We start from the raw sequence: 27,763 nt of genomic DNA on the forward strand, positions 1-27,763 counted from the left end.
ATTTTTGGATGCTAATTTGTTTGCATCAGATGAAAGTTTCTGATTTTATCATTATTTCCTCCTTGAAGCAGGGGCTGTTGCGAAATAGTGGTTGAAATGTTTCAACCAAGCGACTTCACATCCTGTTTAAACAGCAAACGGTGTCACTTATCAATGTGTTAAGACCGACCCATGTAGAAGTCTTTACCTAGAAGAAGAAAGAAGATTTAAAGGTTTTCTTTTCACGGTAAAACTCCCTCGGTTGAGTCAAATCCAACGTCTAACAATGGACTACAGACCTCAAGGTGCCAGACTGGTTGCAGCGACCGGTAAGCCATTCGTCTGCTACTTCAGAATATAACTTAAATAAAAGTTTCTAATCTCTCTGCGTCTTTGCTGTTGTAGTTGTGATGAACATGATTTGGTGGATGGTGATGATCGCAGCCATTGGACTGGGTGGGTTAACTTTTCTACTTACACTTCCAGTTCTGAGCAGATAAAGGTGTAACGTTTGCAGCTGCTGTGCAGGTGCCACACACATGCATCGCTGTACCGTGCAGCCCAACATTCCCATTTACCTGGTGGTACTGGGAGCGAGCAGCCTCCTGTCTCTGGTTTTCACCTACTGCACCAGCGGCTTCCAGGATGGAGCCCTTCACGTCCTGAGCTTGGCCTGCATGACCTTCCTGCACATCTTCAGCTTCGCCTGGTTGATAGCAGGTGAGGGGAATGTTTACCTCTTTGCATTTTATGTGCTAAAAAAATGCTTGAGTGCCTTTGTATTAGTGTTATTTTGTAATATTTAGCAATAATTCACTTGGAGTACAGTGGAAAATTAAGATTAAAACTGCAGATATTTTTAATTTATTCATTCTGTTTAAAAAATAATACGGGAGACAAATACATTTCATAAAATTGACTGCTTTGTTTGAAAAAAAAGATGCTTTCTTCACAACAATTAAAGTGTTTACAACTAAAAGAAAAAAACCAACATAATTTCATTCAAGTTTCTTTCTTAATAGGATTTCAGATACTTAGAGTTTTATTTGTAAAGTTTTATAATTCCCAAAATATTTTAAGTCAGTGTCTCTTCAGATTTACTGACAAAAGCAAATGTGGAGTTCCTCAAGGCTCCAATCTCGTCTCACTTTTATTCAGGATCCATACAATCACCCAACCCAACAACAACATTTATTTCCACGTGTATGTTGACACAAATCTTCATATTTCTGTCATCACGATGCTGAATTATGTTCAAGCATGTCCTTGAGAGCAAGGTGATTCGGGATTTTTCCAGAAACAAAGACATAAGTCAGTGTTTTTGGTCCAATTAATAAAAAAAATTAAAAAGGAAGGAGAGATCAGCAATAAGCTAGGTTCAATGAGGCTAAAGACAACAGATCATGCAATAAATCTCTGAGGTTTTTTTCAGACTCACCCCTAAATTGTAACATCCAGAAACAATCTGTTGACTATATCCGTCTCCTACCTCATTGCTAGAGCCAGAGGCTTCTTAGTGCTTTTTATTTTCATTGTCTGAGAAATGGTTGGCTCCTTTAAATCTCCTTTATGTTATCCATTCATGTAGCACAAAGCTACATTCAGTGTGGATTTCAAGCTGCAAAAATGGAAAACAGAAGTGGTACTCAGGCATTTTATTGGTTAAATAAGTCCAGGTTTTGCAGAATTCATGTTTGCCTGCAGAGATTATTCTTGCAAAATTGCGTCTTTTTAAAATTTAGTTTCAGAAATCCAAAACATGAATAGCAGTAAAATTTGGAAAGCAACTGCATTTCTCTAGTTCTAACTGCTCAGCTGATTAAAATCTCATGCATGTTATCTTCTTGTGCATTCTTCCTCTAGGTTCCTCGTGGGTTTATGCAGTTTACCCTCCAAATTACTCTGATAAAGGTCTATACTGCCACAAGACAACCTACCAGTTCGCCTTTGTTGTGACGACGCTGCTGTGGGTCGCCATGGCCCTGGTGTTCATTTGCGGCTGCTGCATATCTCTGCTCACCTGCTGCACCACCGTATTTGCAGGACGCCACTTGCTGCCAGACCGCAAAAGCTTCTATGGTGCAACCAGTTTTCAAGAGCCAGCAGCCGGGGATGTGTGACTTAAATCAGGGTCCAGGTCTTAAAGTGATGGAGGAGGTTATTCTTGCACTGCTGGTAGTGTAGATTTCTGTCTTTTTGCTGACAGTTTCTTGCTTTTTTTTTGACATTATTAAAGCTTGTACACTAGATAGAAAAATGTTTCATTGCTGTAGCCAGAAATTCCACCCTACATGCCTTATTCCTGCTTGTATCTCTAAAAAACATGTTTTTGCAATAAGTTAATTTGTGTTTTATAGCTTAAACCCTCAACATCAACTCAGTATCTGTTGTTCGCTGCAGGCTGTGGTACAACTCATCAGATATCAAATCTCCTTCACATTACAGATTCACACCTACAAAAACTCAACATTTTTAAGTCAAAATATAATGAGACACCAGATATTTAAAATGCAAGATGTTAAAAAAAAATCTGTTATTCTGCTGAGGCTGACCTGATTACAAATTGGTGACTTTTTGCAACATGCTTTGTCATTGTTTTCTTATTTCTAATGTGGCCCAGTTTAACCCCACTACAATTTTCAACCCATATGACTGGAAAATTATTCTGCAGTACTCAATCATCGTTGTAATTGTTATTTTTTTGGTTGTGTGTGTTTGAAATCTTTGTATATCATACTGTCCTTGACAAGATTCTTTAACGCACTTACAGTTTTGATTTTATAATCTTTTCAGGTGGTGTAAAAAATATACCACTAATATTGTGTGCAAGTGCACCAAACATTAAAAATATGACTATAAGCATGGCTATAAATGGGAACGTTGAATGCTGAGTGATTATTATAAGACTGAATTTGATTGAGTTGCCTTACAATTTTTTTTCTTCCCCTAAAGGGGCTCTAGTGTCCCTTATATGAAACTAGGCTGACGTGGCAAATATCGGCGGGTCCGGGGACTCAAGGCCTCCAAACGTGGGTCGCACTATCCCCTACGCCACCACAGCACGCCCGAGTTGAATTTTGACAAAACAAGAAGTACTTATTTATAGTTTTCATGTGACATCACACTTCCGGGAACTTTGGAAGTTTTAGGTTCAATCTGCCTACCAAGATGGCTTGGTAGGCAGTTACTATGACAACAATAAACAATCCACAAGCTTAGAACTAGCGCTCGCCTCATTCCTATCTAACTTATAAATAACATAAGTTAGTTACAACTATTACTCGATTACAAATTGTTAGTTCTCTACCACCTCTGTGTAATACTAAGATAAATATCAGAGATATTTACTGTAGTACTTACTGCCAAACTAGAAAAAATAGCTTAGCTAATGTAGCGTTTCTCTGCCTACCAAGATGGCGCAGATCTCTTCTGGTTCTATGTATTGGGAACTATGTTTTGGAGTAAATCACAACTTAATTAAGTATTTTCCAGGTTTGAATGACAATGAAAATCTGTCCATCCATTTTTTATTTTGAAACAGTAACCTGGGATACCTGGGATAGGGATGTTAATTATTTAAAGTTTTTTTTTTGTTTATTTTTAAATTAACATTTTTAACAAATAGTGTAATATTAAAACTATTGGAGAAGTAGAAAATTCACTCTCAGTTTTAAATAACATTCATTATTATGGTAATAAATGATCTGCATAGATTTGATTTACATTTGTCATGGATTATAACAGACAAAAAAAACAACAACAAAGTCCAATAAATTAAGGAGTTTGATCATAACGTTTAATGAGAGCATTATTAGGGGATATAATGTGTAAACTGGATTTTCATTTAATCTAAATGCTAAGTTTTATTGATTTTTCTACACATTTTAAAATAAATTAAGTAAATAAGTACCTGTAGTACCTCCTCCAGTCTGATAGATGGCGCACTGCCGCCTGCTTTTACGCCGCTCAACGGACGCATGTTTGTAGTAGTGAGAGCACTCATGGCTGAAGCTAACAGAGATTAGCTTATTGGTTAGTTAGTGTGGTCGGTGTTGGATCCGAGGGCCGGGTGGAGCTCTGAAGGCTCGGTATTGGTGAGGTCACTGGCGGCCCTGGTTCCCAGTTCGGTGTTGGACCAACATGTTTAGCTGCGGCCGGTTCGCCCTTCAGGTTCTGCTCAGACAGCCCGCGGTCAGGAGCTTCTCCCTGACTCCTGCTCAGGTCAGTTTGAAAACATGCAATCTAACCTCCTACATACTGTATATATCAACGCTAAACCAATTAGGTCTATGATATTCTTATTAATTTTTTTATTATCGGGCTTTGACTTTTTTTTCTAATTCTGCTTTAGCGTTTTAAATTTAACTGAATTTTCAGATAAATTGACTTAAACAACATGGCAAAACCCACCAGAAATACATGGTCACAACAAAACAACCATGTTATTGTTATTTTGATATTATGAGATAATGAAATTGTTGACAACTAAAGATGAGATTATGAAAATTTAGATATCGTCATGCAGTTTAAATCTTATTTTTTACATAATACAACTGTTTTGAAAGATAATGACAAGCAGGAGGTATTTTTTTTATTATTTAAACGAATGAAATTATAATAGCTTTATATCAGGTGGTCTAGACAGCTAGTTATCTAAAGAATAGATAACTGGCTGACTAAAAAAAAAATATTTCAGCATTATGAGATTGAGGTCAAGTTATTTTGAGATAATTACAATAGGTAATTGTTAGAGCATAACGAGCTTGTAATCTTATCTCAATTAATTGACATTATGAAACTGTGATCATAACAAACCAAACATTAAAATCTTATAGTCTCGACAGTGAGATTGTGAAGTTGTTAATACAGTAAGAATTGAGTGTAATTTCAACATGATTAAACTTTCCATCATATGAAATGATGGACTTTCTTTTTATCTCAAGATAATACAATTAATACAAAAATAAAGCTTGTTATATTGACATATTGAAACTATTACTAAACCAAAGTTCTCATTACTTCAATATACTGATATAAACAAATAGTCTCCAGTTAGTTAAATTAAAACAAACTTCCACTTCTGGCATCTGACTCTGGAAAAGTTCTCAGTTTTGAAATGAAGAATCTGTCCGAACTCTGGACCTCGTTTGACTCTCTTATCTCAGTTCTTATGTTGTCGACTATATGATGTTTTGATGTTTTTACAATGTAAAGCATTTTGAACTGCCTTGTTGCTGAAATGTGCTGTACAGATAAACTTGATCAACTGATTATTTCTCCATGCTGCCTTCTGATTTAAATTCAGGATGTTCCTGCCTGTTTGTGTTGTTTTAATGTATTTTCTTAATGTGAAGACAGCTGAAATAATTTAAATAATGTCCACAGCACACGGTTATAGTGGAGCGATGGTGGCAGGTCCCTTTGTCCAAAGAGGGCAGTCCGCCGAGGCTTTACCCCCGAAGACACAGAGTCTACAAGCTAGTCGAGGATACTAAACATGCTCCCAAGGAGAAGATGGAGCTCATTCTCACCCAAACTGTAGAAAGTGAGTGTCTACCTCCCCCAACGTTGATGCTTAATTACTTTTAAAAAGTCAAATATTATATTAAAACCTCCTCCTTTGGTTTAAAATAACAGAACTCGGTGGGAGAGGCGATACTGTATTTGTGAAGAAGTCCATCGGGCGAAATAGGCTGCTGGCCCAAGGCCTCGCCGTTTATCCATCACCGGAGAATAAACAGATGTTTGCTGAGGAGCTGAGAGTGCGTACTAAGCGTTAACAGTTTATTTTACATTTTAAATGGTAAAATATAGTTATTCATTGTCATTTCATTTATTTATACACAGCTTCTGCGTGAGGGACAACCAGAACAGAGATTACAAACCAGAACAGGACAACTGGTGAGTTTATTTTGCCACTAATGATTTCTACTTAATGAATTTACTCAGAATTGCTCCCATGTCTGACTGAAAACACTGGGATGTAAAACAAACTGCTTTTACTGAATGTTTTCCAACTTTTTTTATTTACAGACAGTTGAGCTCCTTAAGCGATCCAAGCTAAAAATCATCAAAACGCTGTCTGACGACTTCCAGCTCACTAAAGAAGTCGTCTGCAGACAGTTTGAAAAGAAGGTTTGTCTACTTTTATTTTGTATGCACCACTATTCACTGTGGTTGGCAACACAGGTAAAGAAATTTTAAAATAAATTAAGCTATAACTGAAGCCCCTAATCTTTAATTAATAATTAATATGATGCCCCCTTCTTTGTTCAACCACCTTTTGCCAAGAAGACAACAGTCAGTCCTTCTCTATTTCTCCAGATTTTCTACAGGATGTAGGTCTGAGGACTGAAATAGCCAATAAAAAGGTTTAAAACTTTCCAGGTTGATTTGATAATGATGACCCAATGAGGTCTTAATTGTTTTTTGTTTTTTTATATGAAACAACCGATTGCAGTATCAGTGTGGAAAGGTGTGTGGATGAAAAGCAGTGGCACTTCTTCAAGGTGGTCAAATGTAATATTGGAATGTAGAATGTAAATGCAAGGCACTTGACATATGCTAACCTGTTCAAATATGGCATTCAAACAGCTTTTTGCAGGCATGATTTTTGCACACAATTATACAGCTGTGACTACTGCGATTTGATATTTTGTGCCAGCCTAGTCAGAGTTCTTTCATGGGTTGTTGGACTGAATAACTGTGTGCAAAATAACTTGATTGAGAATATAAGCAGCTGATTTGTTCTTGTTTCTGTCACACCTCTTCAGCTGGGAATTGTTGTTCCGCCTCATGCGTTGAGTCTGCCGTTTGAGCCAATAAAGGAACTGGGAGAGTACTGGTGTGATATTACAGTGAGTTTCTCTCTCTTGTTTTCTGTACTTTTTACAGTAACGTCTCTTCAGTTACCTTTTTTTTTTTGCTTTAAAATACACCAACAATGTGCTTACTTTGCTTTTGAATTAGGAATACAGGTAATTAACTGACTTACGATTACTTGTCGATTAATAGGTTATTAGATGAAAATTAGTTTAAATCGATTAACTAATAAAGTCCGCCCTAAACCTTCTTTTAGTGTTGTAATTTGGCCCCCGGCCAGCAGAGGGCGCAGCTAGTCATCTTTAAGTGGAGCCGTTGAAACGGAAACAAAGATGGCGGCGGGGCCGTACCAGAACTGGGAAGTGAATCGATCCAAACAGTCCGGTGTGGGATGAAAAATCCACTTTGTGCGGTTCCGTTTTAAAATATAAATACCCGACATAAACTCCTTACGTTTCTGCTTAATGGCGCTCCTTCAGCCGAGCTGCAGTTTTTCACATACTTTATTCGTTTCAGCTACGTAAGTGGTTCTTGGTTTGTTATATTTCGTAATATGTATCTTGGGTTTAATAATGCGAAAAAACAAATTTCTGTTTATTCAGTCGGTATCTAATGCAGTTGATACAAAATAATATTAAAATGTAGCATTATGAAAAATGTAGCCTTTCATACTATGGAAAGACTTTTTTTTTTAAAGAAAATGGCCGCATATTCATAAATCGTTAGTCGATCAATGAGATCAGTCAACTTTAGATTAACTCATTATTAATCTATAAATTGCGTCTCTACTCGGAATGTCTTCTAGGTTAATGGGATGGACACCGTTCGCATTCCCATCTCCCTGTTGCCGTACGAAGATCAGTCCGCGGTCCACAAGAAGCAGCTGCGGGCGCAACGGAAGCTGCTGGCGGCCGAACGCGACTCGCAGGCTGACGCCGAGGAGGACGACGCCATTTTAACGGCCGTTTCTGAAGCACAGGAAGCGGAACACGGTAAAGACTCAACAACCGTCCAAACCCAGCAGGGATCAACGTCACCGCCGACTGGAAACTCTGATCAAAAGTAAAGGACTAACAAATATTTTAGAAATATCAAGCTGATGGTTTTTATTTCGCTAAACAAAAATACAACATGTAGGAATAAATCTTTATCTCACTTTGGAATCAGTAAGTTTGTTCTTCATTATGGAAAATAAAAGCTTACTATTTACTAGGGTGAGAATTTTCCTTAAAAGAGAATGTTTCATTTTGAGTTTTTAATTGATTCTGAGGTTTTAATGATGTATTTGAGCTGTACTTTTTCAGTGTGGAATAATTATACAAAATTCATCCTAGTTAATCGTTAACTGGATTACATAAACTCAAAAAAGGCCATTTGCTGAAAGAATAAAATTCTCAGTACACTAAATTAGCCAAAAATTTACAAAAAATAAATGCATTTTGCATTTAAGATGGTAAAATAAACTTTGTCTGTAAATATGTTCTACCAAAAAATCCTCCAGTGGCTGTTATAAAATCACCTTGTTGAAATACTGTTAAAACAATCTTTTAAGCACTTTTTCCTATCCATTTATTAATTGGTTATTCCAAAAATAAGCAGATTAGTTTTACACTGTATGGATAAATCAAGCAGAAAGGGCTTTTCACGTTGATACAAGTATTTTTTTTTAAGCTACAAATCAAACGTACAAGAATTATTTTTGTCAAAAAATGTAACGAATATGTTTAGTACAGCACATAGACCTAACCTGTTCAAGGAAGCATATGTCACACTTAGGAAACAGCAAAAAGGCATTAAAAATGTAAGAAAACAAGAAAAATTCAAAACTTGTTTATTGGATTTTAATTACACACTTATATAAAGTAAACAAAAACAGGGCGAGCGCTTGAGATTTTTTGCAACGCAAATTGAAAAATTTAGCATTTAGTCCTGTTTCAACATAACAAATATATATATTTAAACTTCTGTAACTTTAAATTTCTTTCTGACTACAAATTCACCTTTTACTGCCAATATATAACATTTGGGTTTTCACCTGGGGTTGAGTTGGATCCGTTCACATTTACAGGCTTTTGAAGAAATCCTACTGGTGTCTTGTTACCATCGCTAAGCTACTGGAGAAAACCAGCACATTATTAATGGAGGGTTTATCTGGCATTCCAGAGAAAAATAATATATACAGAACTGCTCCTATAGTTCACATAAGATGTGAAAATACAAGAAGAAAAGATGCAAACGTGTCCATCTGGACAGTTTAGTTTGGGCTTTTGAAGTTCACATTTTTTCTCCCAACAATCCTGCGATCAAACTGTTCAGATTGAACCTAAAACGACTGAAACCCGCAGAAGAAAGAGAAGGAAAAGTGGTAAAGAAAACAAGTGTTACAGATTTCTAGAACTTCCAGTAAAATAAAATAACTTGAGATGTTTGCTACAGAAAAGCATCACGGAACAAAATGACTTATTCTGAGAGGGGGGAAAAAAATCTCAAATTAGTCAATTTAACAGATTGAAGTCTGAATTCTGAGTTTAATCTCAGACTTTTGAGATAAAAGTTAGAATCCAGAAATAAAAGCATAGCAACCCAGAAATCTGACTTTAATATCAGAATTCTGAAACATTTTGAAAAAAGAGAAAAACAAAAAAAAATTGAGATTTTGACCGTTCCCACTCTTAGCTTTCTGCATTTAATCTAATAATTTAGTTTTTTTTCTGTGAAATTTACTAAAGGCAAAATGATTTTTGCCTCAAAATTTCATTCTTGGAAATTCAGAGGCAAAAAAGTCAAGAATTTCTAAATAGGAATTTGTGGATTTTGTTTCTTAGAATTTTGCTTTAATCTCAGAATTCCCTCCCCTGAAAATTCTTAGATTAAACAGATTTTTGAATTTACTCTGATTTCTGAGGCAAAAAAGTCAAGAATTGATATTATTAATCAGAATTCTTCCTTCAATCTCAGAATTTTTGAAGAAAAAAAATTCTGAGATTGAAGGAAGAATTTTGAGGGTTTTTTTCCTTTGAATTTTGGCTTAAATCTCAGAATTATTTCCCCAACACCTAAGAATTATTAGGAAATTCTGATTCTACTTTAAGATTTCTGAGGCAAAAAAGTCAAGATTTTCCACGTTAAAAATGAGAATTCTTTTGGAGCGGTGGGACCACATTTTTAAAGATTTTTTATTTTCTTTGCAACAAAGATTGACCAAATTTAAGCGCATGGTTGGCTCTCGACGAAGTCCTCATTGTAGCATAATTTACTGACTAGTCGATGATTTTGTGAATATTTTACATCACAACTTTCTATCTTAAAATTGTAACTAAAAACAACCAAATGCACAACAAAAACAATAAGTCAGACCTTAGAAAATACCATGAATATGTTTTATAAACGTCCAAAGGAAAAACATGTGTGGTTCTGGTACCTTAAAAACACTGGTTGGGTTTCTCTGTAGGTTTAGCCTTTATATTTACTAGGAGTGACCGGGATTGAGGCAGAGTAACACCATATCAAACAGAGTATTGAATGTTCAAGACATTGCAGGCTGCAGATCAGGAAGAAAAAAAAACAGGTTTTGCTCCTAAAGGAAGAGGATAAATCTGGAGATCTGTAAATTGGGATACGATGTGTCTGTACGCCACAGCAGTCCAAAGCTACAGGATCTAGAAGCCATATTTGGCCTGGGTCTGACGCCGGGTCATCCTGTTTTCTGCCCAGTTGTTCTTCAGCTCAATCTCACGTTCCTTCGCCTGGGAAGAAGCAAAGCAAAGAAATTCAGAAACTGTTTATGTATTTATTTATATTATATATATATATATATATATATATATATATATATATATATATATATATACTGTAAATCCCACATGGACCATTAGCTAATCTGTTATCTGTAGGATGTTTTTACAATGGGATAAAACAGCTTGAAGTACTTGTACTGTGAACATTTTTCCATTTTCAATTAGATCTTATGTGATGCACTGACACAGAGCAGAACATAAATAAGGTTTTCAAGTATGTTTTACAAATCAACATCAAAAACATTTGGGCGTATCTGTATTCCTCTTCCACAGTTTAGGTCGGAGGCCAAAACTGAACTTTTTGACCTGAACAGCAGAAACGGTGTGAGCGAAAAACTAACACTATCCATCATCCAAAACTCACCATCCCCATGCAGATCAAAGCATATTTATGTGCTAAAATGGCCTAGTCAAATTATGGACCTAAATCAATGTGACAACCTGTAAGCAAGACTTAAAAATATATGTTCACACAGATTAGGGCAACACAATATTTTGTAAATTTATTGTTATTGCAGCAGGTGAAATGCACATGGTGAAGAACTGCTATTAAATATTATGAATTCCAGCTCTACTTTACTTCAGTAAAATTGTTGGAAGTAGTTGTTTGATTAAAAAATCAAAAATCTAAGAAGATAAGAACTACAACGACATTGAAACTAAGTTGTTTCAATGCTAAAACAGAGAAAACCATATGTATAATTTTCCATCCATTTCCCTGCTAGGAACAATTTGTGCTCTTGTGACAAAAAATGCGAATTAAAAAGTGTTTTTTAAAATGAAAATGTAATGTAAATACTATGATCAATGAAACTTCTTCTTTATGGTTAATGTTTCCAACAGTTATTATTTAAATGCTTTGCGTCTTTCAGCAGCTGCTTACCTGGTGAATGAGATACGTTATCTGATGCTTTCGCCTCTGTTGCCCTGTAGGCTGTTCTCCTCTTCTCTGCAGAAACATCAAAAAGCACTAAAGTTAGATTTAAATGCATCATTATTTCTAGTATTTTTATGTACTTTTCCAATAAATAGCACTCGAGTTTACCGTTTTTAACCAAAACTACACAGAGCTCATGCAAAAACGTTCACCTTGCTGTACGACTGGCGGGTTTGTTTTTCCTCAGAGATGCTCTTCGTCATCCACTGCTGGTTCCCACTCAGCTGGTCGTCTCCTTTGATTTCCAGAAACTTCACTTCCTCTTTGCCTCGGTTTCTTTTCCCCTGCAGCCGCATGAACTGCACAGCAGGCAAGTGAGAAGGAGTTTGTAGTGGTTTGTAAATTAGAAGTCTGCCTTTAAATGGGCTCAGAAAGGCAGTTTTATTAATGAACAGCAAATTTTTCTTACCCCTTCGTCGTCAAACATGGTAGAGTTGTCCGGCGGCTCGGCTTCTGCTGACTCCGGGTTAGGGTTCTGATAGTACGGCGCGTCATAGTAACCCTTTAAATGAAAACAAAAGTCACCTGAAGTATAGTTTTATTATATTTATAGATGGGACCAAAGTATTCATTTATTTACAATAAACTGAGAAAATGTTGGCTTTAGGACTGAAATGATTAATCCAATCAATTACTGAAATAATCGTCAACTAATTTAGTAATTTAGTAATAGCTAACTGGAGTATAAATACTCAAAAACATGCAAATTGCTGGAAAAAAAACATATTCAGAGCAGAAATTAATCAAACAATTCACATTTGTATGTCGATATGTTTTACCCAAAACTCCTCAAATGGCGGTTTTAGCTTCACTCGGCTCAAATTCACTAAAGAAATGCTACATTAGGCAAAAAAATAATATTTTTCTCCTTTTTTTAAAAAGAAATGTAATTGTTTGTTTGCATATTTTAATGTCTTTCTAATATTGCATAAAAAAGCCTAAGAGGTTAAATGAATAAACTGCAGAATTATACTAATTGATTAAAATAAATGTTAGTTGGAGTAATAGTTGGCTTTAGTTACATTTCAGGTCAGATTGTTTCAGTAAAGAATTGAGCACACAGGGCATTACTCTGCGTCTGAAGCGAGCTGGCTCCTATAAATAGTTGGTTTTACCTCGGGGAACCCCTCTGGGCCGGCCATGGGTTGTTGATACTGGTCGTATTGACCGTCCCATGCGCTCGCTCCCTCATGGCTCCCTCCAAAGTCCAAAGGTGCATTCGACTGTCCCGGCTCATCAGTGGCCACGTACGGACAGGGCTCAGCGGGGGCCGCCGGCTCAGGATCCACGATCGGGACGACGTCGGGAAGAGGCTGGGAGTCGTCCTCCAGGGAAAAGTAGTTCTGAGGGGATATGTCCTCCTCGTTGTTCTGGTCTTCTGCTGCGATTTGCTTCGCCACCTGCAGGGCCGCTGACTTGGCCGCGGCTTTGATGGCGGAGGGTGACGCACTGGAACCGATCAGACCCGAAGCAGCAGCTCCGGGTTTGGGTGCTTTGGGATCTGGACGCTTAGTGAGCGTGTGAGGGATCAAAGGTCGGTCCGTCTCCTTCACTGTTAGGTTTTTGGGTTTGGGGAGAATGGAGGACAGACCTGAACCGGCACTCTGGGGAGATGAACGGTCAAACTGGTTAAAATGGGAATGATTCATGTTACAACGACAAACTAAAAGGAGTTTTACTTTTTCTTGATAGGTTTACAACTCCTTTGAACATCAGAAGGTGAAATTAAAAGAGCTAGATTATTAAAAAAATAACATTAATTATTAACTAGAGCACACAGCCCCAAAACGTCAGAAATATTCAGAGCAGTAATTAAGTCCAAAATGTACAAGCTACATATAAATTTTTTATTTATGTAAAAAAAAAAAAAAACTCAGTTAATGTTTTACCCAAAACTCCAAGAGTGACAGTTTTAGCTTTACCCAGCTCAAATTCACTAAAGGAATGCTCTGTTATTTTTTCTTATTTAAAAAATGAATTGATTATTCACATCACTGATGTATTTTAAATATTGCATAAAAAGGCTTAAATTAAAATCTACAAAATGTGTAAATTTTTTATATAACAAATGCAAGGATAATCGACAACTAAAATAATTGTTAGATCTACTTTAAACCTCTTCAAAACTTCATCACTGATCTCTCTGTAGTGTAATTTGGATTTTTTAATGTAGTTTACAGTTTTGTGCAAAACAGATTAAATTAAACTCCATTTAATTTTACTTCCACTTCACAATTCTGTGCAACTCTTGCTTTGGTCTGTCTCATAAAATTCCAATAAACTACACTGAAGTTTGCAAACAAAATGTGAGTACTGATAAACACTGATTACTAGGCCTGTCACAATAATTAATAAATGGCATCATAAATTAAAACAAACTCAATCATTTCCATTGGCATGATTTATTGTTCATCTCGTTTTTTCTCTCTTTCTACCAAAAACTGGATGATAAACGTCTTAAGTTTGGTGATTTGGTCTCAACTAGCCCTTATTTTGAAGGACAATTTTGTTTACACAAACTTCATAGTTAATTTTATTTGTTGTTTTATTTATTTTGAATATTTATTTTCCAGTTCCAGTGTTAAGTGTTCATTAGAATTTAAAGCTTACTGATCTTGTAGAATGTGTCGTTGGATTATTATTTTGCCATTACCATCATGTTGCTTAAAAATGGTCTCAAAACAACAACATTATCGTTTATCACAATAACTTCTGGAACAATATATTGTCCAACAAAATGTGTTATAGTGAGAAGCCTACTGATTGCACCGTCTTACCTGGGGTTGCAGCTTCTTTGGGACCGGCTCATCTTCTTCTGAGTCTGACTGCAAATAAAAATGATTAGAAATTATCACCTCAGGTCAACCAGAGTGTGCACTGCGCATGATCAGGAGTCTGATTTCACTTACATCCCGCCTCTGAAGTTGTGGCACAGGGATCTTGACAGGCTCTGTTCGTTTCTTGGGTTTGGGCAGACTGGACAGGAACCCTCCTGTGCTTTCCTTTGCTACAGAGTTTTTTGCCCTGGATGCTGCCTCCTTCCCTCCAGCTGCAGATCCAGATGCTTTAGGCGCAGGCAGGAAAGAGAAGAGCCCTCCCCCGCTAGGTTTACTCTCAGCTGCGGCAGAGGTCGAGGTTTCCTCCGAGTCACTCTCATCACTGCTACCATAAGCGACTAGAGACATGTTTGCTGAGGCTACCGAGGATTAGTATTATGGAGGGACTAGTGGACATGGATGAGTCGCTCTGAAAAAGCCGCACAAGCGTGTGTCCTGGTGAGCCGACCCGAGTTTTAAATGCACCACTATCTATGCTAAACAGATAAAATAACAGCGATCAAGAGCATTAAAGACGGGCTGAGTTGATCAACTGGAAACACGGAGCTAGCGAATGCTAGCTAGGCCACCGTGACCTATCTGCACACAGTTTCTTGCCCGGATGCAGAAATTTTAACTGTAACGTCTACGTCTGATCAAAACAAACACAATGTGTCGCTTTAAAGTAACTCTGCATTCGTAAACTACGCCCAGTACTCCCTGGACTCCATCAAAACATTCGCCTTCATCATCCAGTGATTGAGGACAACCGCCGACTTCTTTTTCCTGTGCTATTTACAGCAGCACTGAAACTATAGAGCCCCCTAGTGATCAAGTAGTAAAACAACAGGTTCTCATCCTAAACAATTGTGCGTTTCAATATTACGGAAAAGGATTAGTGTCATTGAAACGTATATGTATATCGTCACCTTCCTGAAATAATGGCCTAAGTGATTTTGGGAAAACAAGATGAAAATAATTACCCCTTCTTAGTGATAAAATATGATTTAGGCAAAAAAGAAAAAGAAAGACTTAGCCCATTATTTTAAGAAGAAGACTATATTTTGACATTAATCTCAGCATTTTGAGTGTTGAAAATTTCAGAATTCTGAGATTAAGGTCAGAAAAAAACCCATATATACATATATATATGTTAGTTTCTGCTGTTCAGTTTCGACGTTACCCATGTATTTAGTCACAATTTTATGTTCGAGAAATTTGCTTTGATGTGAAGTTTTGGCCAGTAGGGGCGCTGTGTTTTCATTCCATGTAAATACTGGGGGGCGCGTCTGCCGAGGAAAGCGGGTTTCCATTTCAAACCTAAATAGTCCGGAGGACGGGCTAACGTTTATCCTCGGTAGAACATATTTCGCGCTAAGCAGTAGAAATCTATGTAGCGCAGAAATTGTTCTCTTATTTTTTGGCTGCGGGTTGTTTTCGTTGCTCTGAATCCAAAGAAGAAGAACGAAGAAAAAAATCACCCGCTCCGTCTTAGCTCCAATTTTTCCGCGCCTGGTTTGTTTATTTGGTTGTCAGATCGACACTCTGCTTTGATTTTTGTCGCAGCAGGTGTTCACAAGAAATTTTAAGCCACACTAGCATTTCTTTTTATTCAAACACATCTCTGATATTCAACCAGAACCATGCCGAGATCCAACAGGCAAAAGGAATACAAACCTGGAGACCTGGTGTTTGCTAAAATGAAGGGGTATCCACACTGGCCTGCGAGGGTAAGCTCCCGCCGTTACATGCTTAGCTTCCAGCTTCGACTGTGCTGCTAACTTGAAGTTATCCGTCTGCTGCTGCCGTTCTACCTTTCACTTGTTCACCCGAGAGGCCTAACGGTAGCCAGCTACCATGAGTTAGCTTAGCGCGGCCGTTTTTAGCCAGTGTAAACGAAAAGACCCAATAGTTAGCGATTACGCATTGCTTTCGTGCGCACCATGACATAAAAATTGCAGGCACCTTATTCAACACCGATGCTGTCATTTACTTATTTGTTAGCTCTCGTTATGCGCCGCTGTCGTGTCCCCTGAGGCCTGCGGAGGGGCCAGCGTTGACTTTAAGGGTTTCGCAGCCGTTACAGGGAGCCGCGCGTGAGCCACAAACTCTTAACGGTCACTTCAAGCGCCGATAACCGCTGACCGGGAGCGAACGTTAACTAACAGCTTTAACATGTGGTATAACGACGCACTAAGTCCTTTGTCGTCATTAATTGCACATTAGATGTGTTTGTTTTCTTTACAGCTGTTTAATTACTGACTTATTTACGACGGTTTTATGCTTCGCTGTTTGTAAACACGCGCACCTGGCCTCGCGACTGCGCTGCTTCTCACGTTGAAACGGTTTTCGTTTTACTTGTTCTGTCACGTCGTGTCTTTAGTTTATCATTTAAGACAGACACTGTGTTCATTTCAGAATAATTTTTTTTGTCACATTAGGATCCCTTGGTCGTTGGACATTTCTATGCGTTTATTTATACAGTTTGAGCAGGTTCTGTATGTTGGAGTGAAGTTAAAATTGTCACGTTTTTTCTCACCCTTTAAAGGAAATGGAGAATTGTGTCTCTCTCATTTTTCTTACAACCCCAAATTGTACTGAAGTAATACTTAAACATGACTTTATTAAAGTAAAATGTAATTGTTCAAGAAGTTACCTTAGTAAATGTAACTGAGTAAATGTGAGTAATTAATACCCTTTTATTCAATAAAAGTGATTGCAGACAGATTACGCTTTACTTTCTGCTGTAACTGTGACTTTTGGCAGTGGTTTTTCCCTCCCTTTATTCAATCTTATCAGCTTTATCTCAACAGAATTTGGGCCCAGCCCCAACTACCAGCTCACAGCGCTCCTATCTGGTGAATGCCAAAAGCCCCGTCTGGCAGAGGCAAATGGTCACCACGTCTGTCCATCATGCTGGTGGTGTTTTTGTCCCTCCGTACTTTGCTATTCCCTTTTGAAAGGCTATTGATGCCAGCAGAATGACAGGCCCAATATGTGCACAGAAAGGATGTTCAGCAATTCACTATTATTAGATTATGAGACTCAGACTGTTGATTTAACTAGTTTGAGAAAGCATCCTTTCCCATTTTTCATTTTGTTAAGTTTGCATTATATTATTCATCTCCTATTTTCATTCCCAGATTGATGAACTACCCGAAGGAGCTGTGAAGTCGCCCTCAAACAAGTACCAGGTGTTCTTCTTTGGGACACATGAGACGTAAGTATTTTGTGTTTAACCTGTTGTTAGTTTACTTTGTGCAGGAGAAATGTCAAAAACTGTGCCACTTTACTATGTTAGATTGGTCAGATATCAATTACTGTGTAGCCTCAGTGCTCACATCTAGGCACACACTATAAAAATGTTGCATTTCAAACAAAAATCCTTAAAACAGGATATACTTTGGACACCTCTGTGATTACTCATTACTTTCATTGCTAATAAATCACTAAGATACATTTTGTCATAGTATGAAGCTTGCGGAGCTCTGTCACTGTTGAAATATTTTTGTTGTGAGCTTGATTTCAGATTTTGGTTCATCTCAAATGTTCAATGATCACAGGGCTTTCCTGGGGGCCAAGGATCTTTTCCCATATGAGGAATGCAAGGAGAAATTTGGAAAGACCAACAAGAGGAAAGGCTTTGCTGAGGGACTCTGGGAAATTGAGAACAACCCCACTGTCACTCACGAAGACTACGGGGTTGGTAGTCTGCCTGAATGAATGTGTATCACTGTGCAAAATATCAATATTGCAAACAACTGCTCAGATTAGTGGAAGTACCAAAAAATCGGGTTCTCTCTGTCTGATATATTTGCGGATGCTTCACCGGTTAAAGCAGCAGAAAATGTTCTAAGGGAGCACTAAAATGTTCAGATTTTCTTTTATTCCCACCATAACCTCAAATGCAACAGTGTTTTAAATAAACTACTGTGTTGAGATAAATATAATGAATCTTTCGTTGGGATTTTTGTCAGTAGCTTTACTAATTCCTCACTGTCAGGGGTTTTTGTTTGCAATAAAAGTGATTAATACTGTTTAGTATGATATATGTTGTTTTTATTTAAATTTTCATCACCATTATCACGTTTCCCTTATGGGCAATTCCTAATTACTGTGTGATTCCATTTTGTTGCTTGTGGTTTAAGGTTTTGTTTTATAAAATAAGATATCGACCCGATCAATGCAACCGATATTAAGCGCAATAAGTTCTTAACCTCTAATGCTGTTATATAGAATGTTTTATGAATGGATGTCTATCTCTTGGTTCATGGTGACTTTTACATTTGTATTGCTTTTACATTTACTTTATTCTCTTTTTAGTCGGCAAAGAATGAGAACTCATCGGATGCTACTGGAGACATAGGCGGCGCAGAGAAAGCCAACACCGAGGGCAACAGTGACGAAGAGGAGGGGACTCTGGTCATCGACGAGAAGAACGATAGGGGAGGGACTAAACGCAAAGCAGAGGAGTCCACAGAGGTGAGCTTCAGTCGGTCAGATTGTCCAAACCGTCACAGTTAGATTACTGCTGGGCTGTCCTCAACGTTCGCTGCACTTTGATAGGAATCTCCCAAGCGGCCAAAGATTACAGAGGAAGAAGGCGAAAAGCCCAATACAGAGGCCAAGCTTAATGATGTGGAAGGAACCAAGGCAACAGCGCCTTCCTCACAGAGCGAGTCGAAACCAGAAGGCCAGGAGAAAGCTCCAGCAGAGGCCAAGCTAATAGCAGAAAAGGTGAAATGTTCTCATCAATGATGGCTACGATCAAAGTATTAGAACTGACTAACATGCTTATAGGCTAGTAAAGATGCTGCTTGTCCTTAGTCAGATAAACCAAACCTGGTTGTCTGTACAGTGTCTGTGTGACTATCTGGTTTCAACTATACACCAGTTCAACAGCAACATATATCTTATTTAATATAAATTTCAACATAAATGACACCATTTTATTAATATGGCAGTTTAAGATAGAAAATGTCTTTCTTATTTAAGAAAGGATTGAATTCTAAGTATTTTTTATCCATTTTTAATATTGTGTAAAAAACGAATCATCAGAATAATTGTTACTAAAATAATCCTTATTTGTAGTTTTTTTTGTGCATATGGTATTTATTAATTTTACACTGCTTATGTTTAAACCACTGGGCTAATTACAGTTTTCTTTTCTCCCTGCAGCCAGTAAGAGACAGCGCTTAACGTCGACTCAGAAGAAAACCAACAACCCTCAATGCTTCTCTCTGGAATTCAGGCTTCGAAATAAACACCTGTAGAAGGCCAGATTTCAGCTGTTTAATTAATGAGCGAATTATGTGAGGAAAAACATTTAAAAATACATGTTTGTATTGAAAGACAAACAAATTTCCATTTGCCACTATCGGGATATTATATATCCCAGAATAAACAAAAAGTAAGCATTCGCTGATCAGGCTTCAAACAATTGAACTGAGCATTTTCAAGCTCGTGTACAAACAGGATTTTGGTGTTTATATATTTTTTATTTCTAAGTGCAATTACATAATTACAAAGACTGAATAATAGGTGTCAAAACATTTGTCAGTTTGAGGGAAGAAATAAACTTAATATATACTACATTTAACACAAAAGAAGATTAAATCACAAACTACTCCCATTCAGTGGGTTTTAAAACAGTGTACAGAAGAAAGAAATTCACCATCTCAGCTTCAGTTTGTAACCATTTCAGCCCCGTTGGTATCAAGCTGCTTCTCAGCCTCATTAAGCATCTTTATTATTCAGTCATTGAATGCATGATGAGTCTCGACATCTTCAGCAGCAGCGTTGCTGCTTTGAAGTTTAATGCCTCACTGAAGGTGACCAAACTGTGTAATGAATCTCTACATTTTCCCACATGTGGACTTCTTGGCTTCCAAACACATTGAACATGCACACCCTGTTTAGTTCAGCCTGTTTCACTCACAGAACTGCCCTGAAATCTCAGCCGATGACGACTTGTGTAGAAAGCAGAAAGACATTCCTGAGTGTCGTCTCTGCTCGATCTTGAAACGTTAAGGTGGGGTGGTGGTAACATCCGTTTTAAAGTATCTCGATCATCTGAATGAAACCCGTCAGAACCATTAACTCAGTACACAAGCTCTAGTTACATTTTTCCAAATATGACACCAAGATTCACTGCATTCACAGATTAGTTGCACAGAATTTTCTTTCGGAAATGTTATTGCTGAAATTGTGAACGCTAACATAATTTGATTGTTGTTGTTTTTTTTTCCTCTAAGAAATCAGAGTGTTATCATTACAGAGTTTTGACTTTGTAAAATTATATTTTACTCTTTTATTATTTTGCCCAACCTTTTAACTGGAATACGAGTCATTTTACTTCAGTGGTCTTATTGTTTTCGCTGTGATACAAAGTTGTGGATGTGATTGTTCTCATTACGTTGGTGTTTCATCTGTTTACCAGTGTCGGCTTAAAAATTTATCAAGTCATTGAAAAAAAGGGAAAGCTATGGTAAAAAAAAAAAAAAAAGATTATAAATCTTTTCCTTCACTTAATATTCAGAGTAAATTTTGTTTTTAAGTATTTTTATTTTTTGGATTTTGCTTTTTCTGTTTATTTCAGATGCTGACATTCATCTTATGCTACTGCTTAGTTTGCCATTGTAGTTGCCAGTCAATTTAATAAACATGTTGATTACCAAAAATTTATCCTGGTTTTGTTGTCTTTTGGGTTTCATGGGCGTTAAGTGAATTATTAGATTTATGATCAGCAGCTTTTCACCTATTTATCTTTTTTTTTTTTATATATATATAGTTTTTCTTTCCCCAAACTAACTACTCTGGAAGTTCAAACTTAGTTTAATTCGGAAGAAACAATCAAATACAGAAATGTACCATTTGGGACTATAAACAAACACACGAATTGATGCAGCAACGTCTGTCACTTCGGTCTTTGAGGACTTTCTTTGTAACGCAGTTGCGCATGCGTGAAGTCACGTCAAGACCCTCCGGTCCAGCAGGTGACGCTACAACTAGGTAGTAGCCTCATTCGTCCTGCTACATGTGACATTGACATCAACAAAGGGTAACCTATATGTTATGTATTCGGTTTCCTTTAAAATCCACATCCATGTGATAAATCTAAAACAGTAGCTGCAGTTTTACAGTAATATAGTTACGAAAATAGGTGCGAGTAAAGAGCTAATGCTAACGGATGTTTACCATTGAGCATTGTTAGCCTAGCTTGCGTCGGTGAATTAAGAGTTGACGAGACGGATAACGTTATTTGCTTTGGTTCCTACAGCACCATGAGGCTGACCGCTCTCCTCTCGATGGCAGCCCGGGTTGTAGTGCCTAAAGATTACCGCTACGGTACCAATAGGCCCTGGACGGAGGCTGCTAAGAGGATGAATCCTCCGGGAAAGAAGAGGAGGAAGGTGTTCGTAGAGCCGATAGAGGCAGAAGACTGGACCGTACTGAAGGGGGACATGGTGAGAGCAAGACACTGAGTCTAGGAATAATCAAGTCTTCACATTCTAATGGTCCAACGCTGTAAGAGCTGCCTGGTCTGCTTTATTTTAGTGTTTTACGTTACTGGAAAACGCCACAAAACATTCAAACCCACCGCCATGTCCTCAAACAGTTAGAACTGTCTTCAGACTTGGATGCAGATTCATTGTCTTAACTTAAACATGAATAAAACTTAAATTGGTATAATTGGATAATCAGATTCCCTAAATGTAGTTGACAATGTCTCACCTGTGCATGGCAGTAGCAGTTCTGCATTATACAGTGAATTCTAATTTTCTTTGCCTGAAATTATGCAATTTTTGTCTGCTTTTTCCACATTACTGAAATCATAGGTCTCTAATCTAATTTTGACTTGTACCTCCAACATGGCGGATTAAAAAAATGAAAAGAAGAGTGAGCCAGAATTCATTCACCGTGTTGTAAAAGTCTAAATGCCAGGTATTTGTTGCCATTAAGCACGGCAAGGGAAGTCACTAGGTTTAGTTGGCAATTGTTTTTTTTCCACGTTCTTTCGCAAGAAATCATTTTTCTCGACCAAGTCCCAAACTTGAGTTAAAAGGCAATAGGCTCAACTCTCTTACTTTAACTATCCTAAAGGAAAAGAATACAACACAACCTGGTGTTTCCAAATCAATAACTACTTTTGGGTTTACCAGTGTTATCAGTAAAATGTTGAATGTCAAGTCTTTTCAAAATGTTTTTCCTTGCAGGTTGAGATTCTTGCTGGTAAAGATAAAGGCAAACAGGGAAAGGTGACGCAAGTCTTTAGGCGCAGAAACTGGGTCATCTTGGACGGACTGAACACGGTAAGAAAGCAATTTATTAAGACTTCAATAAATGCTGTAATATTAAGCCAAATAGGACCTATGTGTCGTTTTCATTCATCTGTGGTTTTTCTAAGTTTATGTTAAAACTTAGAAACTACGGTTGTTGTAATAGTAGCAGGAGGCTGAACACAAAGTTTCTCCACACTAGCACTAGTTAGTCATGCACAGTTTGTAACTAGTAATGCAGCTTGATACTAATAATAAACAGCTAGGTTGTAAAGAAGCACCACCAGGTGTGTGACTGTTTAACATTTTATTACCTTTTTACGTTGCGTTTCAAGTTGGCATTCATAATCCAGCTCTGATACTTGTTTTTGTGTTATTTTATTTACAAATTTGTATGACATCTGGCCTGTAAGGAATATTGTTTGGTGCAGACTGGATTCAAACTTTGTAATTTTTTATGTTTCTGTCCCTGCTATTGTGAGAGTTGTTTTCTATTTAAGAAAATATTTTTTTATTTGATTTTTTTTAATCGCCCCGCAAGGGGTCTTTTTTGTGGGCTCTAGTGTCCCTTTTTTCAAAGTAGGCTGACAGGAAAGAGGGAAGGAGAGGGGGGAAGACATGCGGTAAACGTCGTCGGGTCCGACAGCCGCGTCAAGGCCATGTTGCCTCTGAATGTGGGTCGCGCTAACCCCTCCGCCACCACGGCACGCCCTAAGAAAATATTTTTTAAAAACCCCGCAACCTAGCATTTTACTGCTTTTGTTTCTCTGATTCTCCTGTGACTTCCATTATTAAAATCTCATGTGCTTTAATATTTGATTTTTCTACTTGTAATGCTGTTAATGATTTGAAGGTATGCTGTATGTTTTGATGACTAAATACTGAGTTTTGTCTTCAGAAAGTACTTGAAAATAACCACAGAAACTTTCTTTGTATAGAACTCTTCATATTTCACCATAAAAGTCAGTATTGTTATTATTTTCCACAGCCAGACTCTTTAACTCCACTAGATGGAGCCATAAATCTGACTGAGTAGTTGTGGCAAACTGTTTCTTTTTCCTGCTGCAGCATTTCAGGTATGTGGGGAAAGCCGGGGATTACCCTGGGACCTACATTGCCAGCGAGGCTCCTTTGCTGATCCGTGATGTCGCCCTCATTGACCCCTCAGACAGGTAGAATAAAGAGTGAAAAAAAACAGGACGCATTTATTAAATTCAGCATTTTTAACCACGTGAAAACCTTAAGAAATATTTCAATTAAAATCAGAACACAGAATTCAGTGGAGTGACAAATGTCGCAATAAGCAAATAATTAATTAATGTCATGATAAATTAAAATGAACCCAATAAGGGATATTTTGTTTACAGAAACTTCATTATGCATTTTATTCATGGTTTTAGTTGTATGTGATTTATATTTCCTTTTTTATATAGGCACGTTTTATTTTGGATATTTAAAATATCTTTCAATTCCTGTGTTAAGTATTCTTTACAAAATGAAAGTGTATTACGCTATGATGCTGTTATGTTATTGTTTATCACAATGTTGGAACAATTCATCATCCAGCAAAATTTAAATCCAATGTTTCCCTCCAATACAATCATAGATATGGGATAAAAAATGATTTACTCTTCATTTGAAATAAAAAAAAAAACAGGAGTAAAATTCTGTATAAAGTTATAACATGCAGAAAGCAGGACGGCAATCACTAAAAAAGGCACCAGTTGCAATTTAATCTCTCAATAAGTCTGTTTTTGTCTCCCAATATTTTAGTACTTCAGACAGAAGAATCTAATGTTGAGCGATTCGGCAGACTTAAAAGTACCGGAGCAGATCTTTTCTGTCGTTACATTTTGATGGTTAATCTACAGGAAGCCCACTCAGATTGAGTGGAAGTACACAGAAGAAGGCGAGAGGGTGAGAGTGTCCAGCAGGACGGGACGAATCATCCCCAAACCGGTGGTGGAGCGACGAGACGGCATCGTGCCTCAGCAGTGGAAAGGTGAGTGGGGAGCAGATTACGTCAGTCAGCTCATTAAAACCAGATGATTTATTTCCTACACCCAGAGCAACTTTAACTAGAGCTATCCTTTCATTCCCACAAATGAAAGTCACATAAGGAATGTTAGCATTGGTTAAGCTAGTCTGGATTGATGCCACTTTTGTTTATTTACATATTTTTGTGTATTTGTTCAGGTATATTCCCTGTTAGATGGGGGGGAAAGGATAAGACGTCACTAAAAGTTGTAATATTTATAAAAATAGGATTCAGGATTAGAAAAACTTTGGACCTATTATGCAAAATTAAAATTTTACATTTCCATTTTGGCCTCCACTGCTCCCAAGCGCTTTAAACAAAAGCATCCAGTCATTTTTGGCAATAAGTTAATGTCTTTTGGTGTCTGGAAGATGAGCCGTATCAAAAACCTCCTGATAGAAAAGTCACATTCCGTGGGCACTGCGCCGTTACCTAGCAACCGCAGCAGAATTTCACCCGTCACCTAGCAACCCAAGCGAAGCTCCAGCTCATTCGGTCAACTGGATGTACTGCTGTATGCGCTCTGCAATGGCTGCTGGCTGCTTATTTGGATTTAAAGCGGCAACAGACCCTAAAGCAGCTCATTCTGAAAGAAGCTCAAACTAGGAAGAACTGAGCAGACTGAAATCTTATTTTCTAAGAACAATTTTGTGCTTAAAAAATGTAATGTGTAGCTCATAAACATATCCAAGGAATATATGTTCAAGGAAGCATAAAAAGTCACCTTTAAAACATATTTAATTTCACATTTCAAACTGGAGTTCTTTCTGTTTCCACGCAGACGGGCCCAAAGACACCAGTCCTGAAGACACGCTTGAAAAATCGTACGTTCCATCTCTGAAAACCCTGGAAGAGGAGGTCATGGAGAAACTGGGTATTCAGGAGCACAGGAGGCACCAGAAGTCCTACTGGTACTGAAGATAAACGTCAGACTGGTTCTTCCTGGTTCTGTCCAGTTCTTACAGCTATGCTGACCACAGCGTTCTCTGGACTGTCAAGACAACAAAAGGAGCCCAAACGAACTTACAAACACTGTTTCAGCATTTTGTGGACCTCATCTGTGTGCAACTTATGTTCCTGAGGTATTCTGGGACTTTTTTATTTTTTCAGAATAATGTGAATAAATGTCAGGCCTGTGTTTTATTGTTTTGCAGGAAACAATAATAAATAGCAAAGTCCTAAATCGTGGTTGTGAATAAGTACTTGCCTGCAGTTCCACACCTCCACAAAATAAAATTACTTTTTCAAGCTTAGTGGGGCCTTTTAAGCCTTTTTGACTTATTTTGGTTTTAAATAATGTCAGGTTTAAGTTTGACTATTAAATAGAATGTCGTATTTAGCGGCCAAAGGGATTTAAATCGCTTAAAACAAAACAAAAATAAAACAGCAACCTCCATCAAAATGACTACAGATTTGTTTTATGAGTGCACTATCTTAAAATGTAGGACTATTTTTAATAAAACTTCCTTTTTTTTTTGCTGCAACTGGTATTGGAGTAGTTTCCCAAATGATATTAACTGTACTTGTTATAAAACATTTGCGCATTTAGTAAAAAATGACCATTAAATAGCAGATTTACACTTATTGTTGATGTTGATATATTGTTGATGAGATTTAAATAATGACTCAAATATGATTTAACAGATACTGAACTGGTGAAAAGCCAGTACATTAATTCACAATCTGTTAAATCATATTTGATTAGTATCAACCCGCAGGTGGAAATAAACAATTGTGTTTGTTTTTTTGGCTATAAGCTTGCGTTTTGTTTTTAAAAGGTCAATGAAATGTTGTGGGTATTTTATATACAAAACCTGAAAACAAAAGAAACGAGTCCTTTGACCTTTGCATATTTTGAATGTTTATTTTTATCTGAACACCACTTTGTCGCAACTATAGTTGTTTTAAGATTCTTTATAAATAAAGTAGTAGTAGAAGTATATAAAAAAATAGCTTTTTAAAAACTAAGCTTTCTTCCAGCATGCAGGCTATTATTTGAATTTCTAAATATAAAATATATGATGCTGAGAAGTGGATCGCTTTGACCAACCATATTCTGTGTTGTAGAGCCTGAGTTTTTAAATTGTGTATCTTCTAGCAGTATGGGAGGACCAAAATATTTATGTTTTTATTTTTTATTATATCAGCTTTGGTCCTTCATATAGCAGATGGCAGTGAGGAGTAGCATCATCTTATAGCCAGGACTAATAGAACAATAATAACTTTATTTCAGGCTTCATTCAGTCAGTCTGAAAAACGAGATTATTAGTACTATTGGCAGCTTCAGGAACGGAAACGGGTGCCGCCTGTTCTGGATCAGTCATAAGGCAGAAAATGGGCTTTTTTCTTTTTTTTTATTATTATTATTTTTAAACCAATGCCCAGACAGACCCGCACACAGCTCTCTTAAAACGTAAAGCTGTCAGAAAAATGAGTCTGTCTTTCCAAAATGTCTGGGAAACCTGAGGGAGACGTGGAAACGGTCTGGAAGGAGACGACTACACAGCCTGGATAGTTTCAACAAAGTCCTCACTCACCTCATATGACTCTTTCTCTCTGGCACCACCTGCGACATGTTAAACCTTCGCAAGAATGACTTAATCTACAAATTTATTACCAGCTGTGGAAAATAACTTGGTGCAAAAATAGTTTAGAAACTAAATCAGGCTATATGGGGGGAAAAAAACATTTATTACAGAATAATTACTGTTCCTTTTTATTTAATCAAAATAATCACAGATGATTATTGCCTAAACAGTTTTACCTTTTTGCCTCTGACATGCTTTCCATTTTAAATGTTTTGACCAAACGCAGGTAGCAGCAAAACGAGCTGAAGTAATTTTCTGAAGTTACTTGATGGTGCAACGAGGAAGAAGGCGCCATTTCTTCTGGAGCCACCTAGAAAATCCAATATGGCTGCAGCCATGTTCATGTTTGAAGTTGGTGGAAGAAACTTCCAATTTACCAATACAATTTAAAGTGACTTGAAAAAGTATTCACACACCCCTAAACCTGGTATTTTTAAACATTTTAAAACCCTGAGAGCCATTTGTTGCCTTTCATAGACAAATTTAGCTTAGAGCCACAAAAACTAC

The 27,763-nt window shown here is 37.3% G+C and overlaps 4 protein-coding genes across 4 annotated transcripts; 3 read left to right on the forward strand and 1 right to left on the reverse strand.

Moving 5' to 3' along the window:
* The first annotated feature begins 3,935 nt into the window (after window positions 1-3,935).
* On the forward strand, window positions 3,936-8,010 carry mrpl9 (mitochondrial ribosomal protein L9). The gene is made up of 7 exons (XM_005796472.3): window positions 3,936-4,200; window positions 5,365-5,524; window positions 5,617-5,741; window positions 5,827-5,880; window positions 6,013-6,114; window positions 6,753-6,836; window positions 7,607-8,010. The coding sequence occupies exons 1-7, from the start codon at window positions 4,120-4,122 to the stop codon at window positions 7,865-7,867; spliced, it is 867 nt and encodes a 288-aa protein (XP_005796529.1). The 5' UTR covers window positions 3,936-4,119; the 3' UTR covers window positions 7,868-8,010.
* Window positions 8,011-8,615: 605 nt separating this feature from the next.
* prcc (papillary renal cell carcinoma (translocation-associated)) lies at window positions 8,616-15,429 on the reverse strand. The gene is made up of 7 exons (XM_005796471.2): window positions 14,445-15,429; window positions 14,313-14,360; window positions 12,651-13,139; window positions 11,945-12,037; window positions 11,688-11,834; window positions 11,482-11,547; window positions 8,616-10,547 (listed from the first exon to the last, which is right to left on the reverse strand). Exons 1-7 carry the CDS (start codon window positions 14,718-14,720, stop codon window positions 10,461-10,463), a joined length of 1,206 nt encoding a protein of 401 aa, XP_005796528.1. The 5' UTR covers window positions 14,721-15,429; the 3' UTR covers window positions 8,616-10,460.
* A 187-nt stretch (window positions 15,430-15,616) lies between these two features.
* Window positions 15,617-21,033, forward strand: hdgf (heparin binding growth factor). Its single transcript, XM_005796470.2, has 6 exons — window positions 15,617-16,081; window positions 17,495-17,571; window positions 17,915-18,053; window positions 18,675-18,833; window positions 18,918-19,088; window positions 19,530-21,033. Exons 1-6 carry the CDS (start codon window positions 15,995-15,997, stop codon window positions 19,548-19,550), a joined length of 654 nt encoding a protein of 217 aa, XP_005796527.1. The 5' UTR covers window positions 15,617-15,994; the 3' UTR covers window positions 19,551-21,033.
* Window positions 21,034-21,338: 305 nt separating this feature from the next.
* On the forward strand, window positions 21,339-26,252 carry mrpl24 (mitochondrial ribosomal protein L24). Its single transcript, XM_005796469.3, has 6 exons — window positions 21,339-21,411; window positions 21,631-21,817; window positions 22,568-22,663; window positions 23,699-23,802; window positions 24,502-24,632; window positions 25,450-26,252. The coding sequence occupies exons 2-6, from the start codon at window positions 21,635-21,637 to the stop codon at window positions 25,584-25,586; spliced, it is 651 nt and encodes a 216-aa protein (XP_005796526.1). The 5' UTR covers window positions 21,339-21,411; window positions 21,631-21,634; the 3' UTR covers window positions 25,587-26,252.
* The last annotated feature ends 1,511 nt before the right edge of the window (window positions 26,253-27,763 follow it).

Source organism: Xiphophorus maculatus, chromosome 13 (assembly GCF_002775205.1).
Source record: "Xiphophorus maculatus strain JP 163 A chromosome 13, X_maculatus-5.0-male, whole genome shotgun sequence".
Lineage (NCBI taxonomy): Eukaryota > Metazoa > Chordata > Actinopteri > Cyprinodontiformes > Poeciliidae > Xiphophorus > Xiphophorus maculatus.